Source organism: Nilaparvata lugens, chromosome 12 (assembly GCF_014356525.2).
Source record: "Nilaparvata lugens isolate BPH chromosome 12, ASM1435652v1, whole genome shotgun sequence".
NCBI classification, from domain to species: domain Eukaryota; kingdom Metazoa; phylum Arthropoda; class Insecta; order Hemiptera; family Delphacidae; genus Nilaparvata; species Nilaparvata lugens.
Window position 1 is genome coordinate 5,809,218 of NC_052515.1, and position 24,730 is coordinate 5,833,947.

Sequence of the window (24,730 nt, forward strand, 5' to 3'; positions counted from 1 at the left end):
AAACTGACGCTAATATTGATTATATTTCAAAAACCAATGCTTATACGTAAGACTTGAATATTAGAAATATAAAAGCTTGGAAATTGGTGAGAAGGCAATTTTGATGACTTTGTTTATTTTTACCAAAATGAATCCAAAAAGAATAAAATAAACAATTTCAGAGTTGCTAAAACATACATTTTGCCTCACATAATAATGTGATGATCAATATTGTGCATCAATTGGACGGTAAGGATATTTTGTGATCAGTCATGTGGAATATTTTCAGAAGTTTTATATTTCTGCAGAAGAATGAATGATATAATGAACGAAACCAATATTATTTGTATCCACATTTTGAAAAGCAATACAAGATATCATCTTGAGTTTTAAATATCATCTCCAAATGTAGGAAAAATTACGTCAAGATACAATTTTTTTCTCAAATCTGACAATAATGTCATGGCTTATACTATCACACTCTTACAAACGTTGAGATTGAACGTTATTTTTCAATAGATACTGTATATTGTTCGTTATATTACGGCCATCTTATGAAAGATTTCCACAGACACTTCACAAACCCAATTTTCTTGAAAGCGGCTAATATCCTCATCAATTCCATCACATCATCTTTGATTGCTCAATTCAAAAACTATATCTAGGAATTTCCATAATAAAACTTCAATCCTGAGTGATATTCTGATCACATCTGAGCAGTAGTGAGCTCGCAGTACTGGAAATTGAGATCGTCACAGAAAAAACTGTCATTCAAAATAACTTCAGTTCCCAAATCGTTCATTAGAAAAGATGTTGAAACTTCTGTTAGATTTGTTTCATCTGCAAGTTCGCCTCTCGTCATTTGATTTAAAAAGTCTGAAAAAATAGATAAAATTCAATTAGCCTTATTTCAAGAACACCTTCCAGATAAAATTCAAAAAGTATTTGGTTCCAACAATTATAAATATAAGACAAAAATTCAACTCAAATTTCAAACTTTTTAACATTGAAACCTCTGAGACTCTTGTTTTACAATTTTGTTTCCATAGTCCCATAAATCCTATAATAGTTATGTAAGAGTCCCTATACCTTTTAGCCCTTTCTCAAGAGCATCTTTCACCTAATAAATTTGAAACTAGAATGCTTGAACACAAAATACACAATATAGTACGGTACCTAATATAAGGAGAAGCTGAATAATATTGAACACATACTTATCAAAACATTTTTCATGGTTGGAAACTCTAAAACTTGTTTTGATTATTATTGTTCATGTATACAGTATTATAAACCTAAGGTATGAAAAAATGATTCATAGCCTATTCTGAGTGGAAATAAGAATTACAAGGATTCCAGTACAGTACGGAACTTGGTATTTGAAAAAAATCTGCTTTGAATTCAGAAGTGTCGACTTGTTTATCTAAACTAGCTTATAAAACTCTGAAACGCGTTACAATAGTAATAAATGTGACCTCAAAGTCCTATTGATCGCAAGCTTACCAATCAAGTCAATATTGTCTCAGTTTAAATATAATAATAATTCATGAATGAATTCAAAATAATTCATTATTCTCATCCTATTTATTTATTTTTAAATACAATTACAGACAGCGGCGTAGCCAGGAAAAAAAATTCGGGGGGGGGGATCATAACATTGGAGTAGAAAGCACTTTGGAGGGAGACACCGGGAGGTGTGGGGGCCCTCCCCCGGAAAATTTTGAAAATATACATTCAATTTGGTGCAATTTTTCGCAATTTCCACTTGAAAACAAACATTCCATTCAAGTTTTTTTGGTGATCGGTAGGCCACTTATTATTTCGATTTTCCCTTGAAAATGTCATAGGCCTATTGGTTTTTGATTTAACAAATAGAATGGAATGGAGTAGAATTTTATTTGTCATTCAATTGTTTGAAAAAATAGTAATTTTGTAGAAGGTCTACTCATTATTGTTCTGATAACAAGCTAGAATGCTTTAATTTTGGCTCCAATTATGCATTATTTCAACCAACTTTATAGGCTTAGTCTTAACTTGATTAACATTTTTTTCAAATTTACTTGATTCTAGCTTGAGTATTCAAACTTACATTGTTTTGGGGGGGGATAAAACATTTTTTTCGAATATTGGAGGGATGTGTCCCTCCTGTCCACGGTAGAAACTACGCCTCTTCATCAAAACTGTGAAATTTTCGGGGGTACTCTCTAGAAGAAGCTGCTGGATCTCTGTTCAAGGATATGCATGATACTAAACAAACTATAATCTACTAGAGCAATATAAACTACATTGAATTTCTTTATAATAAAATAGATGGTGAAAAGTAATCTTTGAAGTGCTATCTGCATGTTTCTCTATATCCTGCTATCTAGTCCCTACGCGCTAGACATCACTGTCTATAAGAAAATAGCTCATTATTATTATCATCATTGCTATGCTATTGCTGTGCTATTTTCGCATCCCTTGTAATATTTCTCGACTTACATAGTACAATATAACAGAAATATGGTATTAGATGCAATTTTTGTGACTGATCCAGCCACAAAAAATTCAGATTCTATTTCGGGGTGGGGATACATCCCTATATCCCCCCCTGGATACGCCACTGATTACAGATCATATAAATAAAATAAATAAATATAAAGATTGAAGATTAAAAATAAAGATTGGGATAGAACAAAAAGACTTGCCCCAAAACTATTCTTCTCCTAAATTTTGATAAAGAATAGATATGGATGGATAACATGCATTAGCGGTAAAAGCATTTTATAAGGATGATGACTTAACTGTTGCACAGTAAATATTTTGATAGCATTAGAAAAATGTGACGTCATTAACGAATCTGTCTTGTCAACTTCACAAAAGTGAAGTGGCATTTTCCCACATTTTAATTATATACGCATAATTTATACCCTATAGATGCATGAAATAATTTTATCAGAAAACAATTATTGATTTGATTTTAATTGTGAAAATAATGTAGGCTACTTATTTTTAAATTTTACATTTCCCTACATCACTCTGATATTGATTATTGGAACCTTAACAATTTTCAATTTCAATAAATCAAGAAAAACACTTATTTGAAAAAGAAATTTATTTATCAATCAATTCGTATAATATTGTAATTGAATGGTGCGTACAGTCTTAGGCTACCTATGTATGCTTTCTTTTCATCAGCCGATTATATCTGTATCATATTGTTCCTGTACGAATACAGATATAATGAGGAAAGCATCAGTCGATGAGAAATAAAATGCGTGTTCGTGGCGCAAAAGTCTGCACTCACCTTTATACTGTAATATCCAAAAAATATCATAGAAGCGTTGGATAGAATCAATAAATTCATCAAAACGCCAAATAAAAATACGGTGATATCAACTTTATTTTTTGTTTTTCAACTAACAACTCTTATTACGTTTGCTAATGAATAAATAAATACTTTCTCGCAAAAATATTACTTATCTAAGCATTATCAACAAATAAAAAAATAGTTTACAGAGAGCTCCGCAAATGAATTTCGCCCAGGCACCGCAATTTAGTGCTGCCACTGGTCATAATGAAATCATTTGAATTTGAAATCGTGATGGTTTCATCGAACTTAAAAATATTTTATATTATATATACGGTATCTATCTAGCCATGTCGTTGCGAGGCAATAATTCAGAATGTGCTTTTCTTTGGTAGATTCAGGACCTTAATATTTGTGAATGATTATTAAAATGTAACTGGGAAATGTTGAATTATTGATTGCTTAGCGTATGATTGAAAGGAGAATGGAAACAAAATTAATGCTCAAGTCATAATGATTTCATAAATTAATTTATATGTAATGATGCTAGTAAAATGTGTAAGGTATGACAATAAATATTAGCATAATGCTTATGACTGAAGCTTTGCCAAAGTTCTATTTGATTGGATTGATAGATTTATTAACGAAATCATTATGACTGGAAGATTTATTAAATTCACAACAACCAGTTTCGGCTGAAAGGTACTGCAGTAGTTATCGATACATCGATTAATTATAATGACCAAATTTCAAGATTGACTAAGTCAACACTCACCAGAATCGGCCGAAAGATACTGCACTTGGACCTCTTTCTTGACCCCTGACAGGATTTCTTCGGCAGTTCTGGCTAGGCTGGGATCAGGCGAGTTGTCGGCAGGAATAGTGATGGAGAGGGGGGGTGAGAACGGGTCCTCCAGTCCAGAGGAAGGCTCCTCGATGCTGGCTGTGGCCGTGGCAACCTCATCAATGTACGATTTCTCAGTCTCGTCACTCTCAGTCTCAATCACACTTTTCACTTCCGTCATTTTCTGTCAAAACAAATAGTATTTTCACTGAAAATAGCATTCCAGGCAAATCCACTCACAAAAATCACATTAACACGAATTTTACATTTTAGCTACAGAACAAATGAAATATAAATAAGAATAAAATTTAACATATGAACTATAAATTAATACAAATAAAATATGAATTATATTCTGGGCACCTTCACATTACAATAATAAAGTGGTGGAGTGGACATAACTGTCTAAACTTCACCACGACATCAAATAAAATTGTAAATTTGATAATCCTTACACGATATGAATGCATTTGTAATTTGTGTATTCTAATGTACGATTTCTCAGTCTCTTAATATTCTATCAGACATTCCATTTCCATTGCCCTCTGATGAGACAAACGAATTTCACAAAATAGTATTTTTGATGCAATCCACTCTCAATAATGCACAAAATATAATATTATGTAGTTTCAATTACTTTAATCTCGAATATTTCAGTCATATCATACTTTCAATTCTTGTTAAGTTCTGTCTTAACAAAACAAAATAGAATCAGATCCTTTGAACTATATAATAATATTATATATATTATATTATTGTTAGGGTACAATAATTCACACTTAAGTATAAATGTAAGAGAAACCAATATTTTTTTAATTATTGCCGGAAGTATTCAACCAAGGGTAGAATGGACGCATCCCCTCCCTAAATCTATGGGAAATCCAGCTTCTATCCCCGCCTACAAAGTGAGAACCCAAAAAATGTCGTCAGTTGTCAGACACTATACTGACGTTTTTTGGGATCCTCCCCCTAAGATTTAATTCCAAGTCATACCCCCAAACTGCGTCCAAACCCCTACGGTACCCCTCTGTGAACACCCCTAAATCAACTACAATTTTAAAATAACACATTTGTAGTAGCAGACAATATATGTTTTGAATAAGTTCAATGTTTTGGATTATCAAATTTGATATTTAATCAAGCTGAATGAATAATAATATTTCAGGTGATTCTACTATTTTGGAATATTCCACAAGCCATTGAAGCATGTTTCTTAAAATTATATTTCAATTGAAATATTTCATTTGAATTGTGAAGAACGTATGTTGAACAGACATATAATTTTATATTATTTTTAGATTTAAAATACAGCATTAAGATAGAAACTGTTTCGACGTCACCCCTCGTGTTGTGACTCCAATTATAGATAGCTCCATGATATGATGCATATTTATAGCATATTATATTATAGAATATGTTAAAGAGTTAATTATTATTTCACATTGAATTAACATATTATTACACATTATCATACGTTAGGGTTAGGTATAATATAATATTCATAATATGAATAGTATAATAATATTCTTGCACATTGTATTATTTTATGTACCGTAATCAATTATTATATTATTCCAGCACAATGTTCTCATGCACAATTAAAATAATGGTTTACATTCAATTTCACTTGTTCTTGTTTCATTCCATATCTTTGAAAATTGTCTTCCTCATCCATTTTTGCCTTATTTGTTTTACGGCGTTCCTATTACGTCACTACATACCTACCAATCACCATTCATCAAACATCTGTCAACAAGGAAATTAATGGAAAGTCACGTTATGACAAGCACTGGCCACTCATAAATTTCCCCACTTTACATTTCCTGACTAAAGGGCCTTACACACTCACGGATTTGGCCTGTGGCGGCCCGTGGATTTGGCCTGTGTCCTTGAACAGCTCGGTGCAAAATCACTACACACTTGTTGTGAGCAACGCGAGTCCCCGCTGGCCATACTTTTCAAGTCTATCCTCTCCACCGAAATCTAAATCGTCCGATAATGAAGATAGAGAAATTTTGATTACAGATTTGGAATCAGCGACCCCAAATTCTTCAAAGCCCAAGTCCCATTTTCGAAAATACCCGAAAACAAGGGAGTTATGGCTGTTTTAAATATAGCTTTCTATCATCATAGTAAAAACGTACCATATGTTAATTAAGATAACTTGAAAAACTCAACGTACTGAAAATAGGCCTTCAAACCATTCTTGTTGAATTAAGAAACATTCATGCAACATTTCAAGTTTATCAGTTCAGTAGTTCATTCGTGTATTTCCTATCCCATACTTGTAAAAGCCAATTATTTTCTTTATAATATTATAGATAGATAGATATAGATAACCACTCAAACAAAGTATCACAAACTGGAATCTTGATGAACTGTAAACTTGACGTATAGAAAACCTGACGATTTGTCAGCTTGGCAAACTGAAAACTTGACGAACTGAAATTTTGAAGAATTTAAAATAATGGCCTGTAACCTTCCTCGGTGAATTAAGAATCTATATGCAAAATTTCAAGTTAATCGGCTCAGTACCCAGTTCTGACGTGATGATGCGTCATTCGTGTCATTACTATCCCGTACATAGACTATATAAGCCAATTATTTTCTTTATAATACGAGTATTATAGATAGGTTATATTGATATGTATAGTAGCTACTTCTGATAAATGAATGAACTATCATGGTACTCACCCAGGTGTCATGATTGGGATGAAGAGGGGGAGGGGGAGCCCCTTGAGTGCTCAAAGTCCAAAAGTGACCGGATCCTTGAGACGCCTTCATACCTTTTCGAAAATGTGGATTAATACTCAGATTGTGCCGTACCGAGTTCTTCCATCGTTCGTCGTGGGCTTTGAAAAACGGATATTTCTCTCTGGAAAACAACAGACATCTTATTATCCTACTATCAAGACCTAAGTTATTTATATCTCGTCAAAATTTTGTTAGAGATTCGTGTACAAGCATATTTTTAGAAATAAGACATTTCTCATTGAATATTATTTCTCCTACATTCTTGGGAAATTCATTCCATTAAAAAAACAAATTTGAGTTATTTTAAAAATAAATTGATTTCTTTAAATGTGATATTTTCAAGAATCAAGGACTCGTATGACATTCAAAAAGCGATACCTTGAAGAATTCATCCACAATGTGCCATGAATCTAGTTGCTCCCAATTCTGAAATGGACATGATAAAGTATTTCCATGGAAAATTATTCCATTTCGGTACTTGATAGTATCCGAAAAAAAATTGAGAAATGTCACGACTAAGTTAACAAAAGCGTAGTGCACGACCTAATGGAAATTGATTTCAATGGAGAGCTAAATTAGTGACAATTGCGAATTTCAACTTTGAACGAAAAAGCACTGAATCGCGTTACGCATCACCACTCATTTTTTCTTCTCTCTCACTTTTTTGAAGAAAGTGAACAGTGAGCAGTTATAATAGTGGTTATAGTCACGTTTTGGAAATTGTTATAAAATGAAACAGGTAATAAAAAAGTCTAGCGGACAGTAACTTACCGTCTCTACTTTCCAAAACACTACTTAACTTTCTTCAAAACTTGAATTCGATCCTATAATTTCAAAAATAAAAAGTTTTTATTTCCCGGTATCTTGGAAAATTAGGGTCTGTCACGGTAAAATCAGAATCATCCTGGGAAAGTCTTGACTGTCCTGAGAAAATCGGTTCTCGTAGTTATGAGCATGAGAGGAAATTGGTAACTTATATTCTAATGTCAATCAACTTGATACATGAAATCGATCAACCCAACAACCTCATACCATACTGTATAAAGCCCCTTTCCCATACACATCAACCGGATATTACCATTCTGGCAAAAGTATGACACCTTTCATTTTTTCTCTTACACGTCCTGAGAAACTTTAAACGTTGCAATGAGTCATAGGTATAGCCATTCTAGACGTACAGAGACACACTCTCTCAGTGTAAAAAAGAGAGAGTTAAGGATGAGGGGGGGGACATTTGCAGATAGGTTTATTCGAGAGCAAGCCAAACCATAGCTAATTCTCTATTTCCGGTTGTAGCTGACATAGTAAAAACTATTACTTCCGGTGAAAAATGAAAGCGATCAGGGGTGATAGCATGATTGGTTCATTTATCGCCCCCAATTAGCATGTGTAGAATGAAGAAGGGAGAGATCTACTAGGGGAAGATCAGCATTGGGAACGTTTACATTCAGTTTTCATTGGTTCCAGGCACTAGATAGTACATCTCTCTCATGTTGTTCTCTTTCCATCTTTTTTCTCACTCTCTTCCTTTTTCTATCCAAAATTTTTTCAGTAAAGTGAAATCCATTTGATTTGTTATCAAGTAATTAAACACAAAATATATCTTCTTCAATGTTTCATTCTCATGAAGATGTTCATGGTTAATTTTAGAGACGAGATGGCTGTAATAGATTTATAAGTCCACATATTCCATTATGAGTCCTACTTCAAATCTTCTCGACAAGTACAAGTTCTTGTCACCCAAGAAGTCCGTGAGAAGTTCGAGTTTCCCTCCTTATCCCTCCGATTGATAAATGATGTATAGCAAGACCTCACACTTCTAAATATACTCATTACATTATGATAGTAAAAATAAGATAATAATAGTCTCCCTAGAACATTTGAAAATGCGAATTTTATATACGGTACTAATTCAGAATAATTGGAAGTTGTATGTGATTTTTTTTAAATACAAAATTATATGAATATATCTTGGATGACTTCTGCTTCTATCTAGAGGGATGATAGTCTCCTCTCTATGTCAAGGGATGAGTTTGTAATCCCTATCATGCCAATGATAAAAATTGGATTCTCGGGTAAAGCCTACAATAATTATTATTTCAATATAATTTCGCCACTACAATATCAGAAGATCGATAACTGGTTAGAAAAACATAAATTTCTCCACGACCCCAACAAATAAACAACCCCAAACACAAAACGCTTTGAACCAACCCCTATTTCATAGTCTCCACGACAGTCAACCAGCCAGCCAGCAGCGTTTTCCGAATCGAGGCGATGTTTATTCGGACTGTATTGTTATTGTTGGTAGCACGTGACTGTCTTCCCCCTCCCCTCACCACAAATTGTTCTAAGGGGGGGAGTTGAAAGTGTATCAAAGGTTGTAACCCAGGTACAACCCTGTACCAGACACTAGGCAGGAAGCAGCCCCCTCGCTTTCCAAGGGATGAAAAGCCAAAGGGGAGACTTCTACTGTTCTGACTTTGTAGGGGGTGATATCCTACCCATTCCTTCAACGCCACCCCCTCAGAAGAGCTATTTTGTCTGAGATGCACCCTTCTAGACGTCACAACCAAGGATATGATGGATCCAAACCCACCCACCCCTAGACCTTCCAGAAAAATCAAACTTGCCATGCTAACTTGAACATTTTCAGCCTCACAATTGTTGTGCAACAAAGCATTGATTCTGTGAGGGAACAGTTTTCTGCGTGGTAAACAATATTATTTTGATTTTACACATTTATTAATTAATGTATTTTTATCATTACAGTACACCTATGTTATTATAAGGGAATTACCTGTCCTTATTACGTGTTTAGTTGATTGTTTTTATGATTGGCTGCATAATCAACTAGTATGTAAATTTTTAAAATTTGTTATTTAATGTGAAATGTCAATATTATTCTCATTACAGTACAAATATGGATAAGGTAGTCGATAAAATGAAGCTCCTCTTCATAAGGCATTTTTTTATACCATTGAACATAATAAATTCTCGATATGGAAGTAGCTTTGCTATTCAAACAAATCCCTTGTTCTTAAACCTTTAAAATGTCTGTGTACCTTTGAAATACATCTCATACTTTTGATCATTATAATTATGGTCTCCATACTGATTTGAGCGGAAAACTTTGATGATCAGCTTTAGCTGTTTCATACTTCCTGGTATTTTTCTAGACTTGTCAGTGTTTTAATCCAAAATTGAAAGATATTACTTTCATATCAAAATAAATCACTTTAAAAATGAATTATGTTCTGAAACCTTCGTTTTTGAGCTGTTTACAGGCTATTTAAATCTTCAAAACGTAGAACACGAAACCAAATTTGAACATTTTTTATCCATTCAAATTCCTCTCATGATTTTGTGAAAAATGATTACCATATCCTCCTCACACTTCCATTTACAGCATGATAGTCTTAAACAAAGTCGTCTTTGCTTTGCTGGAAGTTTGACAAATCGTAATGATCTGTAGTTATTTGAAATATTCATCTAGTCTTCCATTTTTTTGGGTCAAAATAAGCAGCTTTTTTATCATTCATCAGAATCGTTCACACAAAGATCTTCAGTGACGTTCTTCTTTGCGTGTCTTTTCAGTTTTTCTTTTCACCAGTTTCGGAAAAATCGTTCCCTGACAATTCTCCCCCTCCCTCCGATCCCTCTCTTCTCAAACAAGTTCTAGAGTTGGTTTCAGACTATCTATTTCAGACCCTTCCGTTTTCCTCGGATGAGTTATTTCAGGTTATGGCACAATTTCTCTGCATTGGAACCATTGTGGGGTACTATACAGTCGATGCATTTCATTCAAAAGGTTTGTATATTCTTGAGGGGTCTAAAAATATTCATGAATTGACTAGATTATGAATTATGAATAGAGAATAAAATTTATTACTATATGATTCTGATCAGTATTAGATTTTTTCTAAAGCTACATAATTGGAATTGATGTATTTGATGTGTCCTGAAAATATATAAATTCTATGTACGTAGAATACATAAATGAATACATATGAATATTATTCGTATACATTTTCATTAATTGCATAGATTGTAAGAGGAAGAAGAAAAATGAAGAAGAAAAAAGAAGAAGAAGAACAACAACAACAACAAAAAGAAATGCGTACCGTATCGGACCGTATATCAGTACCTCTATATATCCAATCCTTATTGACCAATTGGCATTCTATCTATTGTTTGTCTAAGCACTGCATTTTTTTCTATTTTTAAATTGATGAGCTATCAAATAGACCGATGACTTTTCATCTCAAAATTACTTTAGGTAACTTTTCATCAATAATTATTTCAACATTTTTACAAAACATCTGTCTGGATGGCGTGGAAAGTAACGTTATGAAAAGCTCTGGCCACAGTACTTGCCGTCTGTACTTTCCCAGACTGTGAGCCTAGTGTGGTAACGAAGGGAGGGGGTCCAGATTACAACCCCCCTCCCTTGAGCCCTAAAAAAGGCCCAAAAATTCAATATAACACCCCTTACCCCCTCATAAATTTCCACCAGGTGAAGTCTATAGGGGGCCAAAATTTTTGGTCTACACCCCCACATTTCGAAATCATGGCTACGCTGTGTGAGCCTTGTTACAGCTTATTTCAACCAGTTCAAGAATATTACAGCGGAAATATTGCACGCACATACGCACTGGTGCCAATAAACAAATTACTGTTATGTACTGGATTTATCGATAGTAGCCTCAGAAATAGTAATTTATTCATTTATTCAACTTTCAACTGTACAACACCAATTTTACATGAAAGTAACATAAAAAACTAGATACCAGCAAAAAATATATATAAATAATATACAATATTAGAAAATGCAGAAAAAGGGATACAAACAAAAAATATGTAGATAAATAATACATAATAATAGAAAAACATCTATGTGGAAAATTTGAATGACAAAAATGAGAATACAAAATAAATCATAGTTAACATACGATATTATATCGAAGTGAAAAGGCCCATTGAAGTTTGCCACCAGGGGCATAAACAAGAATAAAGGGAACACCAAAATCACACATGCAGGGCTCTCCTCATAGTTCTCCTGAAAGAACCCAGGGACACCCCAAAGAAATCAACGTCAGCTGCAGCAGCCCCACAACCAGAGCAAAGTAGTCTAGAAAGCCCACTATTAGGCCCGCCACAAAGTAGACCCACGCTAATCCACGAAAAGCAACCCACGCCGTGGGATGTTTTGTAAACCATTGCTATAGAATTATTCATAGTCAATCAGCTGACAAGTGGATTAATATTATTGTATGTATTACACAGATGACTGGAGAAGCCTAGCAATGGTTTACTTGCTACAGAACTATTCATAATCAATCAGCTGACAAGTGGATTATTGATTGTATGTATTACACAGATGACTGGAGAAGCCTAGCAATGGTTTACAAAACATTCCAAGGCGTGGGTTGCTTTTCGTGGATTAGCGAGGGTCTACTTTGCGGCAGGCCTTATAGGTGTAGGCTGTTGTGTGAGAGCATATGTGGAAAATTGACCTTGAGCGCGTTCCTCTTGGAACACAGAGTAATATTATGATCCAGTAAACCATGGCTTACTTTAGATAATCTATCTATAGTAGGCTATGAGTAAACGTGTTGTAAATTGTCCCCCAATTGACCATGTTCAAATGTATTGACCTAGCTTGGTGAAACGGGCATTAGAGATGCTTTTTTATTTGGCATATCATTTTTAACCTGAAGTTTAATGTGACAAATATTATAAAGAAGTGAAACGCTGATATATGCATTATGAACATTCGATTTCAACAATACAGAGAGAGAATATCTTATCTTTATTTGGATTGTATTGGATCTGATTGTATTATTCTATAATTATATTCTATTGGATCTTTATTGGATTATATCTTATCTACTTGGATTGTGTCCACTTAAATTTGTAAGAAAAATAACATAACCTTATCATTTAATCTACCAATTTTATTGCATCAAAGTCATTTGAACCGTCAATATAAAATAATAAAAATGAATGAATAGCCAGTGGGAAGACATTGCAAAAGATATTCAGGAGGATTCACGATACTGAAAAAAATAGCAGCAAACCTCGATTACACAATATCATATCTATTATCTATTTTTATTTCAAGACTATAAAACAGCAATAATTATTCAGGAAAACTTACGACATCCATGTGTAGATTCCGGAGACGGTGAGTTGGCCCTTCTCGTTGAGTGCCTGTTCTATGAGCTCTGTGTAGGTGTAGGGCGGTTTTAGGAGGCGATTGCTGGTTGGGGGGTGAGACACGGGCAGCGGGAGGGGAGGAGGCATTGTCAATGATGATTGCGGTGATGGTGATGATGATGACGTAGAGCTCGTCTGTAGACATTCGTCTCCTGTTTGTAAAGAAGAAAAAATATTTTCAGGAACGCCTAGTTCAAAGTGTTTTCATTGGATTTCGTCAAGTGATCAGTCTATAGAGAGATTCACTTCAAACTATCAAATAAAATTTATTCACTCGAAATTCATACAGAATATTCGCAAAAGTATAAAACGACAATTTACAAGTGAACAAGCTACTACTCACGAAGAGTACAGTATGTTACTGGACTTTGTCCGCGAATATGAGTCATATCCAAAGTGTTATAAGTAAGAGTATTCAATTTATAACTTGATATAGTTGAAGATGTTTTGTAATAATATTTTGTGCGAAATAAATTAATTTTTGAAAACATCAATTTGTATCATCAAACAACTAAAATTAACATCCTCGCCAATGTTTTGTGCCAAAACAATTCGAATCATCCTCACCTCAGTAGCAAAGCCCAAGTTATTGACATAAGAGAGCATCATCATCAGAGAAATCGAGTTTATCAGGGAATTAACATTCTCCTGAGGTACCCGTAACTTGAATTACCTTTGTGACCTAAACCCGACACTGATGTGCCTTTTGAATGCTTGCTACCATCGAACTCCCCTTCATTCTATCCAATATTCATTTGTATCATCACTCACCTCACTACTCAAAACGTAGGCCTAAGTCATGGACTTAAGTGGGCATAATTTGAAAAGGAATTACCTATAATAGTATAATTATTATTGTACCTACAAGTATTTGAGCATTTTTCCGATCATAGGATGAGGTGGCGGTCTTGCTCAGATTGATTACATAAAGGAAATTCATAGAAAAAATATGTAGCCTATGCATTTAGAATGATAAGCGATGTACTGGATAAGAGAGAGATTAGAATGGCATACTTTGCATATGCCCAGTCCCTTTTGAAGTTTGGTATAGTTGCATGGTATGGCGCTTGCAAGACGGTAGCCTACTTCAGCCACACTTCATGTCCAGAAAGCCATTCTGAAAGAAGCCCTAAAAATAAATCCTCGTTTCTCAACTAACATTCTCTTTGAGGAGAGTGTAGTCCTGACTGTAAGACAGCTCTTCATTAAAAACATTTCAACACATTTATCTTCAAACATGAACATTCTTGTGCCCATTACACATATGCATCGAACGTGTTATGCCATAAACACTGGTATTACAGCTATACCCCTCCAGAGATCTCTTACACAAACCAATTCCTTCTATATTTCACATGGTGTGTATCATAACTTGGCTCGTCACTTCTCACATCAGATAGTATTTCAGAACGTGTCGAAATCCTCATTTAAATTGAAATTAACGAAATTTCAACACAGCTGGAAGTGGACAATGCAGAAAACATCATCACAACAAATGATAATACCTAACTTGGTCGATAAATTTGCTGGTGATGACAAACTGTCTACTGTTCTTGAAATCTGTATGCACCATTGCACTAATTAATCCTCTTTTTGAGAGCTATCCAATAATTTACTGAATATAATAATTATATTCAATAAGATTCTGTATGCATTAGAATTAGTGTTTTCTTCCTCTCTGTAAAACTTGTTCTATGCAACTTTGGTTTGAGTGCAGGCATTTTTTGCCCATGCAGACCATTTCCTACAAATTTTGTTTGGCTATAGTATTCATGAAGTTTATTTTTTGTTGTTGTTTTGTATTGAAACTGAGTACATAGGATTTTTACTTTGTTGATTGATTTTTTTTTTAATAAATATATTTTGTCTGTTTAGTCTGTCTGGGATGGGAAATTCACGAATTACACACGTCTGAACTACTCAACTGATTAGCATTCATTTTGCATATAGATTCTTAATTTACCTAAGATGGTTATTGACCTGTCTCAAATTCCTCAATATTACAGTATGTCAAGTTTTCAGTTTGTGAAGTTTTTAATTGAACCCTCGCTAATCTAAAATAATAATTGATGGAACAAAATCCTAATGAATTTACCTTGGAAGCATCCATCTACATTGCCCTCACTGCCATCGGGATCAAACAGTGATGACACCTTGAAGTCGAGTAGCCATGACAGATTCGGATTGTCAACCGCCTCTAGTTGTGGTGGAGATACTCTTCCGGCCTGGATGGGAGCACTTCCGGTTTGAGGAGCGGCACTCCTTATTGGCTGAGACTCTGCACCAATGGTGACAGGGTAGATTTCCTCCAATGATGGCATCGAGTCAGAAAAACTGCTGATGGTTTCAGTATTGGTTGGACTGATGCTGCTAGCACTGGAAGCTCTGGTACATCCAAAATTGGCATCGATGATCAACACTGTTTCATCACTGATGATCCGATCATTATCCTGATTGATAATCAGATTGTTGTTGATGGTTTTTGTAGCCACAGCAACTCCTCTGCCGACCTTAGGGGCCTTGTTCTCAGCATCCGAACATGTCCTCTTGTAGCGTCTTTTCTTCACCAAAACCATTTCTGCACTGCCGCCATCTTGACACTCTGTTCCCTCGTCGTCACATCTCCGTTTTTGTGAGATGACCTTAGTACCCGTGGTTTGACACTCGGGCCAACTCCCTCCTAGTGTGATTACATTGGGTCCAATCATGATGCACAACCAGCCGGCAGTGTGTCCTTCTCCTGTAGTGTGGTGTTTGAACTAATCATCTGCGAAAAAACCATAAAAGCAGTTTATTTTTTCATGAGTGAATCAAATCTTCCAAGTATCAATGCTATTCACCAGTAGTTCTGTGGATAGTAGACCTAGAACCTCTTCAGAAAGTGATCATTCAAATTTGTAGCTGGAAAACCCCATTAGAAATGATCAATAAGTAATTTAAATGATCCAAATTCCCTGAAATAGCTCAATTTTTCTCAAGTACTCAGTGATTATCAAGTATTTCATTGGTCTAAACTCGAAATTTCTAGCTTTTGGACAGAAAATTTAACTTCAACTTTAAAATTCTTGAAAATTGAATGTAACTTATATCTTTTGGAAATGTTACCAGTACTGTTTATAAAATTTGGACAAAAAGCTGTTTTGGGGTTAAGCCTGTTGCTCTATCCCAGTCTTCGCTATAAGATTTGAAAAAATAAATAATATAGCCCTGCTTCCCAATGTATTATTGTAAGTTGTCCAAGTTCATTTGGACAGGAAAAGAATACCATTATCACTACTAAACAAAGAGAATCTAGTGTTCAAAATTGGCGAAATGAGAATGTGTGAACACTCTCAAAGGAACCAATATATCTACTCAGCAGAACACATATTCATTGGAAAGCTGGACTCCTTCGCAGATAAATATGAAAAAATGAATAATTATAAGATTAAAACAATAACACTCTATTTTCATCAGTAGGAATAGTATCATTACAATAAGTTCTTGACAAACTAGATTCCCCATAACTTTCGATAGAAGGCTATTGGATACCATTTGATTTATCTAAGAACTGCAATGATTTTTAGGTATTGAATGCTATTCAATTATATATATCTAAAACTCGAAAGTATTTCAAGTCCAGGTGTAAATAGACTTTAACAATCGCTCGTGAAAAGCTGTTTGGAGAATAAAAACGGAATATATAAGTTACTCGTGGGCGCAAGTATTTGGCAGATATCAGTTATCCGGTCTCCGACCCTTATCATAATATGCTGGTAGCCTACTTAAAGCTGCAAACTTGAAACTTGAATAGTATGATGCTTATGAACATTATAATGTATCAGCTCAATGTGCCATAGTACTAGTATAATGTTTTGTCAACAGTAAGTGGGTGATTGGAATGGTTCAACAACCACAACCATCGTTCTTGGTCATTTGAGCGTGACCTTGGTCATTTGCCCGTGACCTTGATAAGCAAAGCGTAACCTTCGACATAATTCTTAACGGATCTATCATCTGCGACCTGCAGATGTTTAGAATGGGCACGAGTGCGCTAATAGTTTGTTTCCTTTCATTTTCAAAATGTTTTTGCCTTATAAATTTTCATGTATATAGAATACACAGTCGTGAGGCCTAGTGGCAGCTGAAATATATAAATCAGGGAGCTGGAGTTCTCTCGAGGACCTCTCCACTAAAGTCATACGAATATACTTATAGAATATAATAAGACTATATTAGTCTACACTCGATAAATATTTTATCTAGCACTACATCCAAATAATATGAGTTTTGACCGCCTCCACTACACTACAGCTCCACACGCTTCTCGGTCCTCTACATAGCATTTTTTGGAGATCGTCTCTCACTTCATCTTTCCACCTTATTCTCGGTCTTTTCCCCTCCTTCCTTTTTGGATGCAGCCTCTCTTTGAATATTATTATAGGCATTCTGTTCTCATCTATTTTAAAGATATGTCCTTTTCCGTCTCTTTCTCTAGCAACCAAAGCGTTTCCTGCCGGACATCTTCCTTCATGCAATTGTTGCTATATAATATTGTCCGCATATGGAAATACCTGATACTAAATAAATTATGTACTTAAATTGGAATGAAATTAGAATATAGAGAGTGTACTAGAATATAGAGTGTGATATTTTTATAAAATTAAATATATTATATTAGGTTTTGGAAATACCTTCTTACATGTCTCATATTTACTAAAACTACATAGGTCTAATTGAAAATTCTTTATATTTCATGTGAAAGGTTAAGAAAGGAATTAAGTTAGAAAGTACTTATGTATAACACTGAACTGTTAACGTGACATGCAACCGCTTAGAAAATCTACTTGTTCTTGGTATTTCGCAGGTGAGGGTAACTGATTAAGGTTGGCTTATATAACTAGCTACATCTAAAACAGCATTGATGGGTAAATATACAGATAACAGAAGAAAAAAACTCCCTTATAAAACTCCTGACCATTAGAAAGCCATTGAATATTATTATAATGAAAAGGTAAATGTTTTATGAATTTTGAGATCACTTGGCGGTAGCTCGGTAATGTAGGTTATTAGTTATTTATTCATCCCGAATGATTTCAGATCTATAATAGAATAATGAAAAGAATAGGAAATTCATGAAGGACGCATCAACACGTCTGAACTATGCTACTGAACAATAATCTTACTACTGAACTGATTAACTTGGAATTTTTTATTGATTTTTAATTTCAAGAGGTGGGTATAGGTCTATTTTAAATTCTTTAAGATTTTAGTAGGTCAAGATTCCAGTTTGCCAATTTTTCAATCAGACCCTTGCGGAGCACGTGTTACCAGCTAGTCATAAAAATATCAAGTTAAAAAAAAATTTGTATGTTTTTGTGCGGATCCGCGTTCGGCTGCGTATATGCAATAGTCAAAATAGCAACTCTCTCGAACAATGAATCGTATCTATTTGTATCATATCCATTCAGTATTGAAATCACAGTTATATTGAATGAACGAGATACAAAATCAACTGAGTAAATACGATACAAATAGATACGATTGTTTGAAAAGTTGCTATTTTGACTACGCAGTCAAACGCGGATCCGCACAAACGAAAACCCACTTTAAGAGCGAACCGGGAATTCAATGACAATGACCCCCCCCCCCGCCACCAAAAGAATACCCCAAATTTAAGTACACAGTTTCATCCCACACATAAGTAAGCCATTTTTGCATCAACCTCAGGCACAGTCGTTTTTTAACACTCAACATTTTTGGACTCTGACACAAGAATTATTGTTTTTGAACAACTCCCCCCCCCCTTTTAAAGAAGCACTCCATAATTTAATTTTTATGACACAGTATGCATCTCTGTACCTTCCCCCCCACCCCCATGTGAACACCCTTTGGAGAGGATATTACTTTCAAAATTCATCTCTTTACCGAATCATTCCAAATATTCTACATTGACATAACAAAAATTGGATTGAACTTGTTTTTCTACTGAAGGTGCTTATGATTTTCAAAATCATTCTTAAATTCAGAAATATAGACCTAGTAATAACTAACATGGAAAAGCAAAAAAAATGATCCGAGAAAGTATTAATTTGTTTAAAAAAAGCATATAATATCAATGTTTTTAAAATTCCTTACAAGAGGGCAGAAGACCTATAATTACAAAATGAGTTGATGCCATAAGGTCCATTCATCAGCTGTATAAATTTTGTTAGAAAATGATAGAAAATGTGGAAAGATTGTTTGATTTGAAACTTACCAAAGGTCAGTGGGGTTTTTGACTTGTTTGATGCCTTATCAATGACTTTGAGACATGGAAACTTATACGAAAAAAGCAAGAGAGTAGAAGATGGTTTTGGACTTGAGAAAAGACACTAAAAATGAGGTTCTTGATTATTGGGCCATAAATGAAAGGGTCTGTGTCTAGATCCTCTTTCTATTCAACAGCTGGTGGTCGCTATTCAAAGCCACCAATTTTGAAACGGAAATATCAGCTGTGCTAGGAATATGTTGATTAGAAAAATTCTTTAGTTGAAAACTCAAATTCTTTGTCGGTTAAATTTTAATCGTGATTAAATCCACGAGAACCAATCAGGGAAGCCGTCTTATCAAAAAGGCCTTCTCTGATTGGTTCTTGTGAAATTAATCACGGTTAAAATTTAACCGGCTTTTGTGCAACCGGACTTTATTATTTTAGTATTTACTTATAATTCTATAATATTCACTACACTACTGTTCATTCTCTAAAAAAGATTGAGAATGAACTTAAATATAGGCTAAAATAAAGTAGAATATTAACTAGAGTTTCTAGTTAATTCACTTTAATTTTTCTTGCAGCTCTCGACCATACTAATCTTGCGTAATCTTGCATTTTGAAGTATGAACTTGAACTTATCCGTTCTTCTGGTTGCGCGTGTGTCTATCGAGTTTAACCATGCTCAAGACCACTTATACAATAAATGAAGTCTCGCTGTGATTGGATGAAGTTTGAATACGAAAACCAATGAGCAAAGTGGATTTCGTCTTTTTTATCGAAACACTCTCACCGAAAGATGAATTCCCCAATCTAGAAAGATAAGGTCTCAGAGACCGATATAATGTACTTGATTACATTTTTGCTGAATGTTTTTCTTTCTTCAGTCCTTCTGCTTAATGGAAAACATTATGAGGCTTATCACCCAATTGCTCCGGTAGTTTCAATCATTTCAAAAGATTATCAGTGTTAGAATCTGTAGAATTTTCCAGTAGTTTGGCGGAAGAAAATCTGAATCTGCATCGGAATCGTCTATTTCATTTCAAATATTTTCATTACTGGACACTTCATCAGCACCAAAACTCATTATTGTTGTATTCTGTTCACTTACTGTTCTGTTAGTTAAGATTTGGAACACTCATTGATGGAGAAAAAGTCATTTTCCTTTTTTTTAGTAGGTTCATCTATTGATATAGTTGGCTCATCCGATTTTTAGAAACAATATAAATACTAGAATAATAAATTGAATACCGTATTAAATATTACAAAGTTCATGTATAACAGCAAGTTCTAAATGGATAGTAGTAAAATCACCAACACGAAAGATCCGGTCTAGCAGACCACATAGGTTTTAGAAAAATGACTGCTTTACCATGTAAAGTTGTGAATAATATAAAATATAAATACTAAATATTAGTAATAACTCTTTAGCAAATGTGTTCTGAAGTGAATGTTTATTTCAATTACTATAATAATATAATAATGAGGACACAGCTTTGACTGATTGAAAAAATGTTTTGTCAGTGCAAGAAGAAAAGGGTGGGAGGAAGGTATTAATTATGAATGACAGAGCCGTCTGGCGCTCAGGGATGCCACAAAACAGCAATCAAAACTAGCAAGGTGTCTGTGAGACCGATCTTTCGGTTAGAGTGTTGAAGGTGGAATTCAATAGGAGTACTTATATTACCGTAATATTAATAAGTGCTACCGGGCCCTTGAGTCTTTCATAATTCGAAGAAAGTTCTTGCATTATCCTAAGAAAATGTTTGGTGTTAATATTCAGAAGATATTTTGTTCATTGAATTTACGCACATTTTTGGACAATTTTAAAATAAATTTCATTAGAATAATTCAAGAAATGTTCAGCAAATCTATATATATAAAAGCGAAATGGCACTCACTCACTCACTGACTGACTCACTCACTCACTCACTCGCAGAACTAAAAATCTACCGGATCAAAAACGTTCAAATTTGGTAGGTATGTTCAGTTGGCCCTTTAGAGGCGCACTAAGAAATCTTTTGGCAATATTTTTAACTCTAAGGGTTGTCTTTAAGGGTTTAAAGTTCGTCTTTTAGCATGTATATTCTTCTTCTCCCAATCTCTTAATTATAATTGAAATTTCCATATCATAATGTTACTATAGAACTATAATCTAGATAGAGTACATCTTCGAAACAGTTGTTAACTGGCAACTAAATTAATAATTTTGTCAGGTTGGCATTAAGTTGAGTTGACTTTGTTAGGTTGGCACCAAGTTGAAGATTTAAATGTATTTATCGCGGAAAAATTGATTGGGCACTGCTACTACTTCAATCCTGGGAATATTATATTACTAGCCATCAGGCTTGCTTCGCTCGCCATATCCGTTTAGCCAGACGTTTAGTCTGGACCCCCGACTAGATTGTCCTAACATAATTATGATAAAAATGCTCAAATGAAAAATGCAGGCGAACGAAGCGAGCCTGCTGACCTCATTCTTGGATGATCCAGTCGGGGGTCCAGGGGCCCCCTGGCTAGACGGATATGGCGAGCGAAGCGAGCCTGACGGCTAGTCTTCTATACAAATAAAAATCGAGCCACAAATTTTGAAATGCCGGCCTATGACAGAAACCGGGATCTCGAAACAGCTAATTGAATCATTGACTTTATTCTGATAGGTACCGGTTGAGATTGATCTCCTTTGGTGCAGCCAACAAAATAGTATTTGAGAGGAAATCTAGAGGAATCTCTTTTCTTCCTTGCAGAGTATAAAAATGGGAAGGATCAATGACCAAGTTGATTACTTACTTACTTGATAATTGTTTTCCAACAAATAAATTGAATACTTTGATTTTATAGTGTTCACTTTCTTCTGAACTATCTCTAGTCTCTGTTTTTTTATCAAGAAACCTTTACTCGAACTGAAACTTTAATAATATTGTTTGTAAACTCATTATTGGCTAGAACAGAAGTTTTGGTGAAAACAAAAAAAAAAGTTTTTCAACTGAATTCTTCGTTTAGTTCCAATTTATTTGGTTATTTCTCTGGGGATTGAAACTATATTCCAATGCACAATGAGTTAATATTGAACATGGACTAGATAACATTTCTCCTTGTAGGTATTTGAGTCACCTTGGTGCAAACTTTTCCGAAACAATTTGAATGAAGCTGAAAACATGGGACCATGGAAAAAATTTGATAATTTATTCAATTATAAAGAATTTCCTAAAATTATTGTTTTATCAAAATATATCTATCAATCTCCCTGATATTAATTTCAAAGAAAAGAGTTGGCTTATAATATATGCACGGGATAGGAAATACGCAGGATGGTTATCTAGGCCTATTTTTAGTTCTTCAAGATTTCAGTCTGTCGATTTTTCAATTCGCCAAGCTTCTACTATAGTTTGTTTTATCTGCTTGAGAGTAGACTCATGTATTTTGTATCCCGTACATGTATTAGCCATTGTTTTTTCTAAATAGTATAAAATTAAATAGGAAAAGAAGATTTATATTATAGAAAAAGAATAAGATAGAAGATAAAATATAGGTAATTATCTCATCCACCCTCAAGCAAAATATAACAAAGTGGAAGCTTGGCGAATTGAAAACTTGACAAACTTAGAACTTGACGTACGGTATTGGAATCTTGAAGAGCTGAAAATAGGCCTATAACTATCCTAGGTAGGTACCGTGACTAAGAATCTATATGCGAAATTTCAAGTTTAATTAGTTCAGAAGTTAAGAGTTAGTAATTTTAAGAGTTCAGTAGTTTTTAATTAGTTCAGTATTTCAGACGTGATGAAGCGTCATTCATGTATTTCCTATCCCATATAATAAACCAATTCTTTTCTTTATAATATAATGTAATGTAGAATATTGTAACAAAATTCAACTCTTACCTATCAAATCAAAACTAGCACGTTGGAACTCTTACTTGCGTTCACGTCTATTCCTGATGAGCTATTTGGGACATTCTACCCTTCTAATCTAAACCAGTCAATCACGAAATCTCGAACAAAATACTCTCAACAAATCCACGTCTTGAACATCTCAAAAAACAGTTACTTTTTCAATATTATTTTTAATTGAGGGAGAGCCACTGGTTGATTTTACTATGAATATTATTGATCCTACTAAATCAGTCTGCGAATCCCAGAGATATTCCGCAGAATAATCAATCACCTTATAGAATAATTATTCGAGATCATTATTGAGAGAGATAGCGTATTCTAAGGATGAAACTCCGCAAGCTACAGACAAATTTTGCAAAATTGTTACCAAATAATTGTCGATAAATAAATTTTTGCAAACTATTATTATTGATCAAGGGGGAAGACTTCGCGTTTTTTTAGTGATGTTTTGAAAAAATCCTAATTATCAATAACAAATTAATCATTGCACACGATCATTTAGGGAACTGAACTGTCGATGTTTAAACTTGGAATGTTGTTTTTTGGAAAACTTATTTCACCACAACAATTGTAACGAACTCTGTTCCTTTCTGATCAGATGACTTGATCGCACTACACTGGGCCCAGTCTATGAAGGAACTCCACAGTCTACCACCTGTATTGCTGGCCTTATGTCTTTTGCACCTGGCACTCACTTGTACCAGGTGAATATCATACTCTCTCACTTACTCTCTCTCTCTCCTCTCTCTCTCTCTGTCTTACAGTACTCTCTATTTCTCTCAGCTACTACCCTCAGCGCTATTCACAAATCCAGTGAAGCGTGAAATGAGAAGAGGGCCAGTTATACTCACACCACTGCGATAAATAGCGGAGAAAAATGTAATAGATTAATTCGACAATAATGGACTAAAAAAACATTCGCCTTTTCCTTTCCCCTTTAGTTTGAGATGTATTAGGCCTACGTGTTGTGGGGTGAATGAGAATAATGTTACTGTAAATGTGAACTAAGAACACTGGCACAATATGGATAGCAGAACAAAATGTAATGAATTAACTCGACAAGAAAAAATAAACAAAAAATTGAACTACCAAAAACCAAAAATTAGTACTTGCTTTTTTCGATTGAAAACAGTGACAATAGTTTGTCATATCTTGTTGGAGAAGTATATAGTATTGTGTGTTTAGATGTTGAACATAGTATTGTACTCAATTATTATTACAATTTGATGAAACTATTGACTATCCTCAGTTCCAAAATGTTTCTGGAAGATGATTATTTTACAATGTTTTTTATCACATTGAATGTTCTGTTATGCTATGCTATGCTATGCTATGCTATGCTATGCTATGCTATGCTATGCTATACGTTAGTTGAGCAAACCAATACCTGTGTCCTTTAGAAGATCCAGGAGTTCCCCTATTCTAACATCTTATTCATCACCTGATTGCTTGCACCCAAACAGAGTTCTTCTCCTTGCCCCTAGTCTCCCGCAATCCAGTGTGGATGCTAGGCAGTCTCT

The 24,730-nt window shown here is 34.4% G+C and overlaps 1 protein-coding gene across 2 annotated transcripts; it reads right to left on the reverse strand.

Annotated features, from left to right (window-relative positions):
• Positions 1-23,835, reverse strand: LOC111049515 (forkhead box protein J1). Of its 2 annotated transcripts, none has more exons than XM_039438798.1 (6): positions 23,199-23,835; positions 15,178-15,849; positions 13,024-13,234; positions 6,804-6,984; positions 4,041-4,293; positions 1-855 (listed from the first exon to the last, which is right to left on the reverse strand). In XM_039438798.1, the coding sequence occupies exons 2-6, from the start codon at positions 15,788-15,790 to the stop codon at positions 686-688; spliced, it is 1,428 nt and encodes a 475-aa protein (XP_039294732.1). In that variant the 5' UTR covers positions 15,791-15,849; positions 23,199-23,835; the 3' UTR covers positions 1-685. The 2 variants fall into 2 exon arrangements, with proteins under 2 accessions (XP_039294732.1, XP_022191294.2); XM_022335602.2 differs by lacking the exon at positions 23,199-23,835 and adding an exon at positions 19,321-19,539.
• Positions 23,836-24,730: the final 895 nt, after the last annotated feature.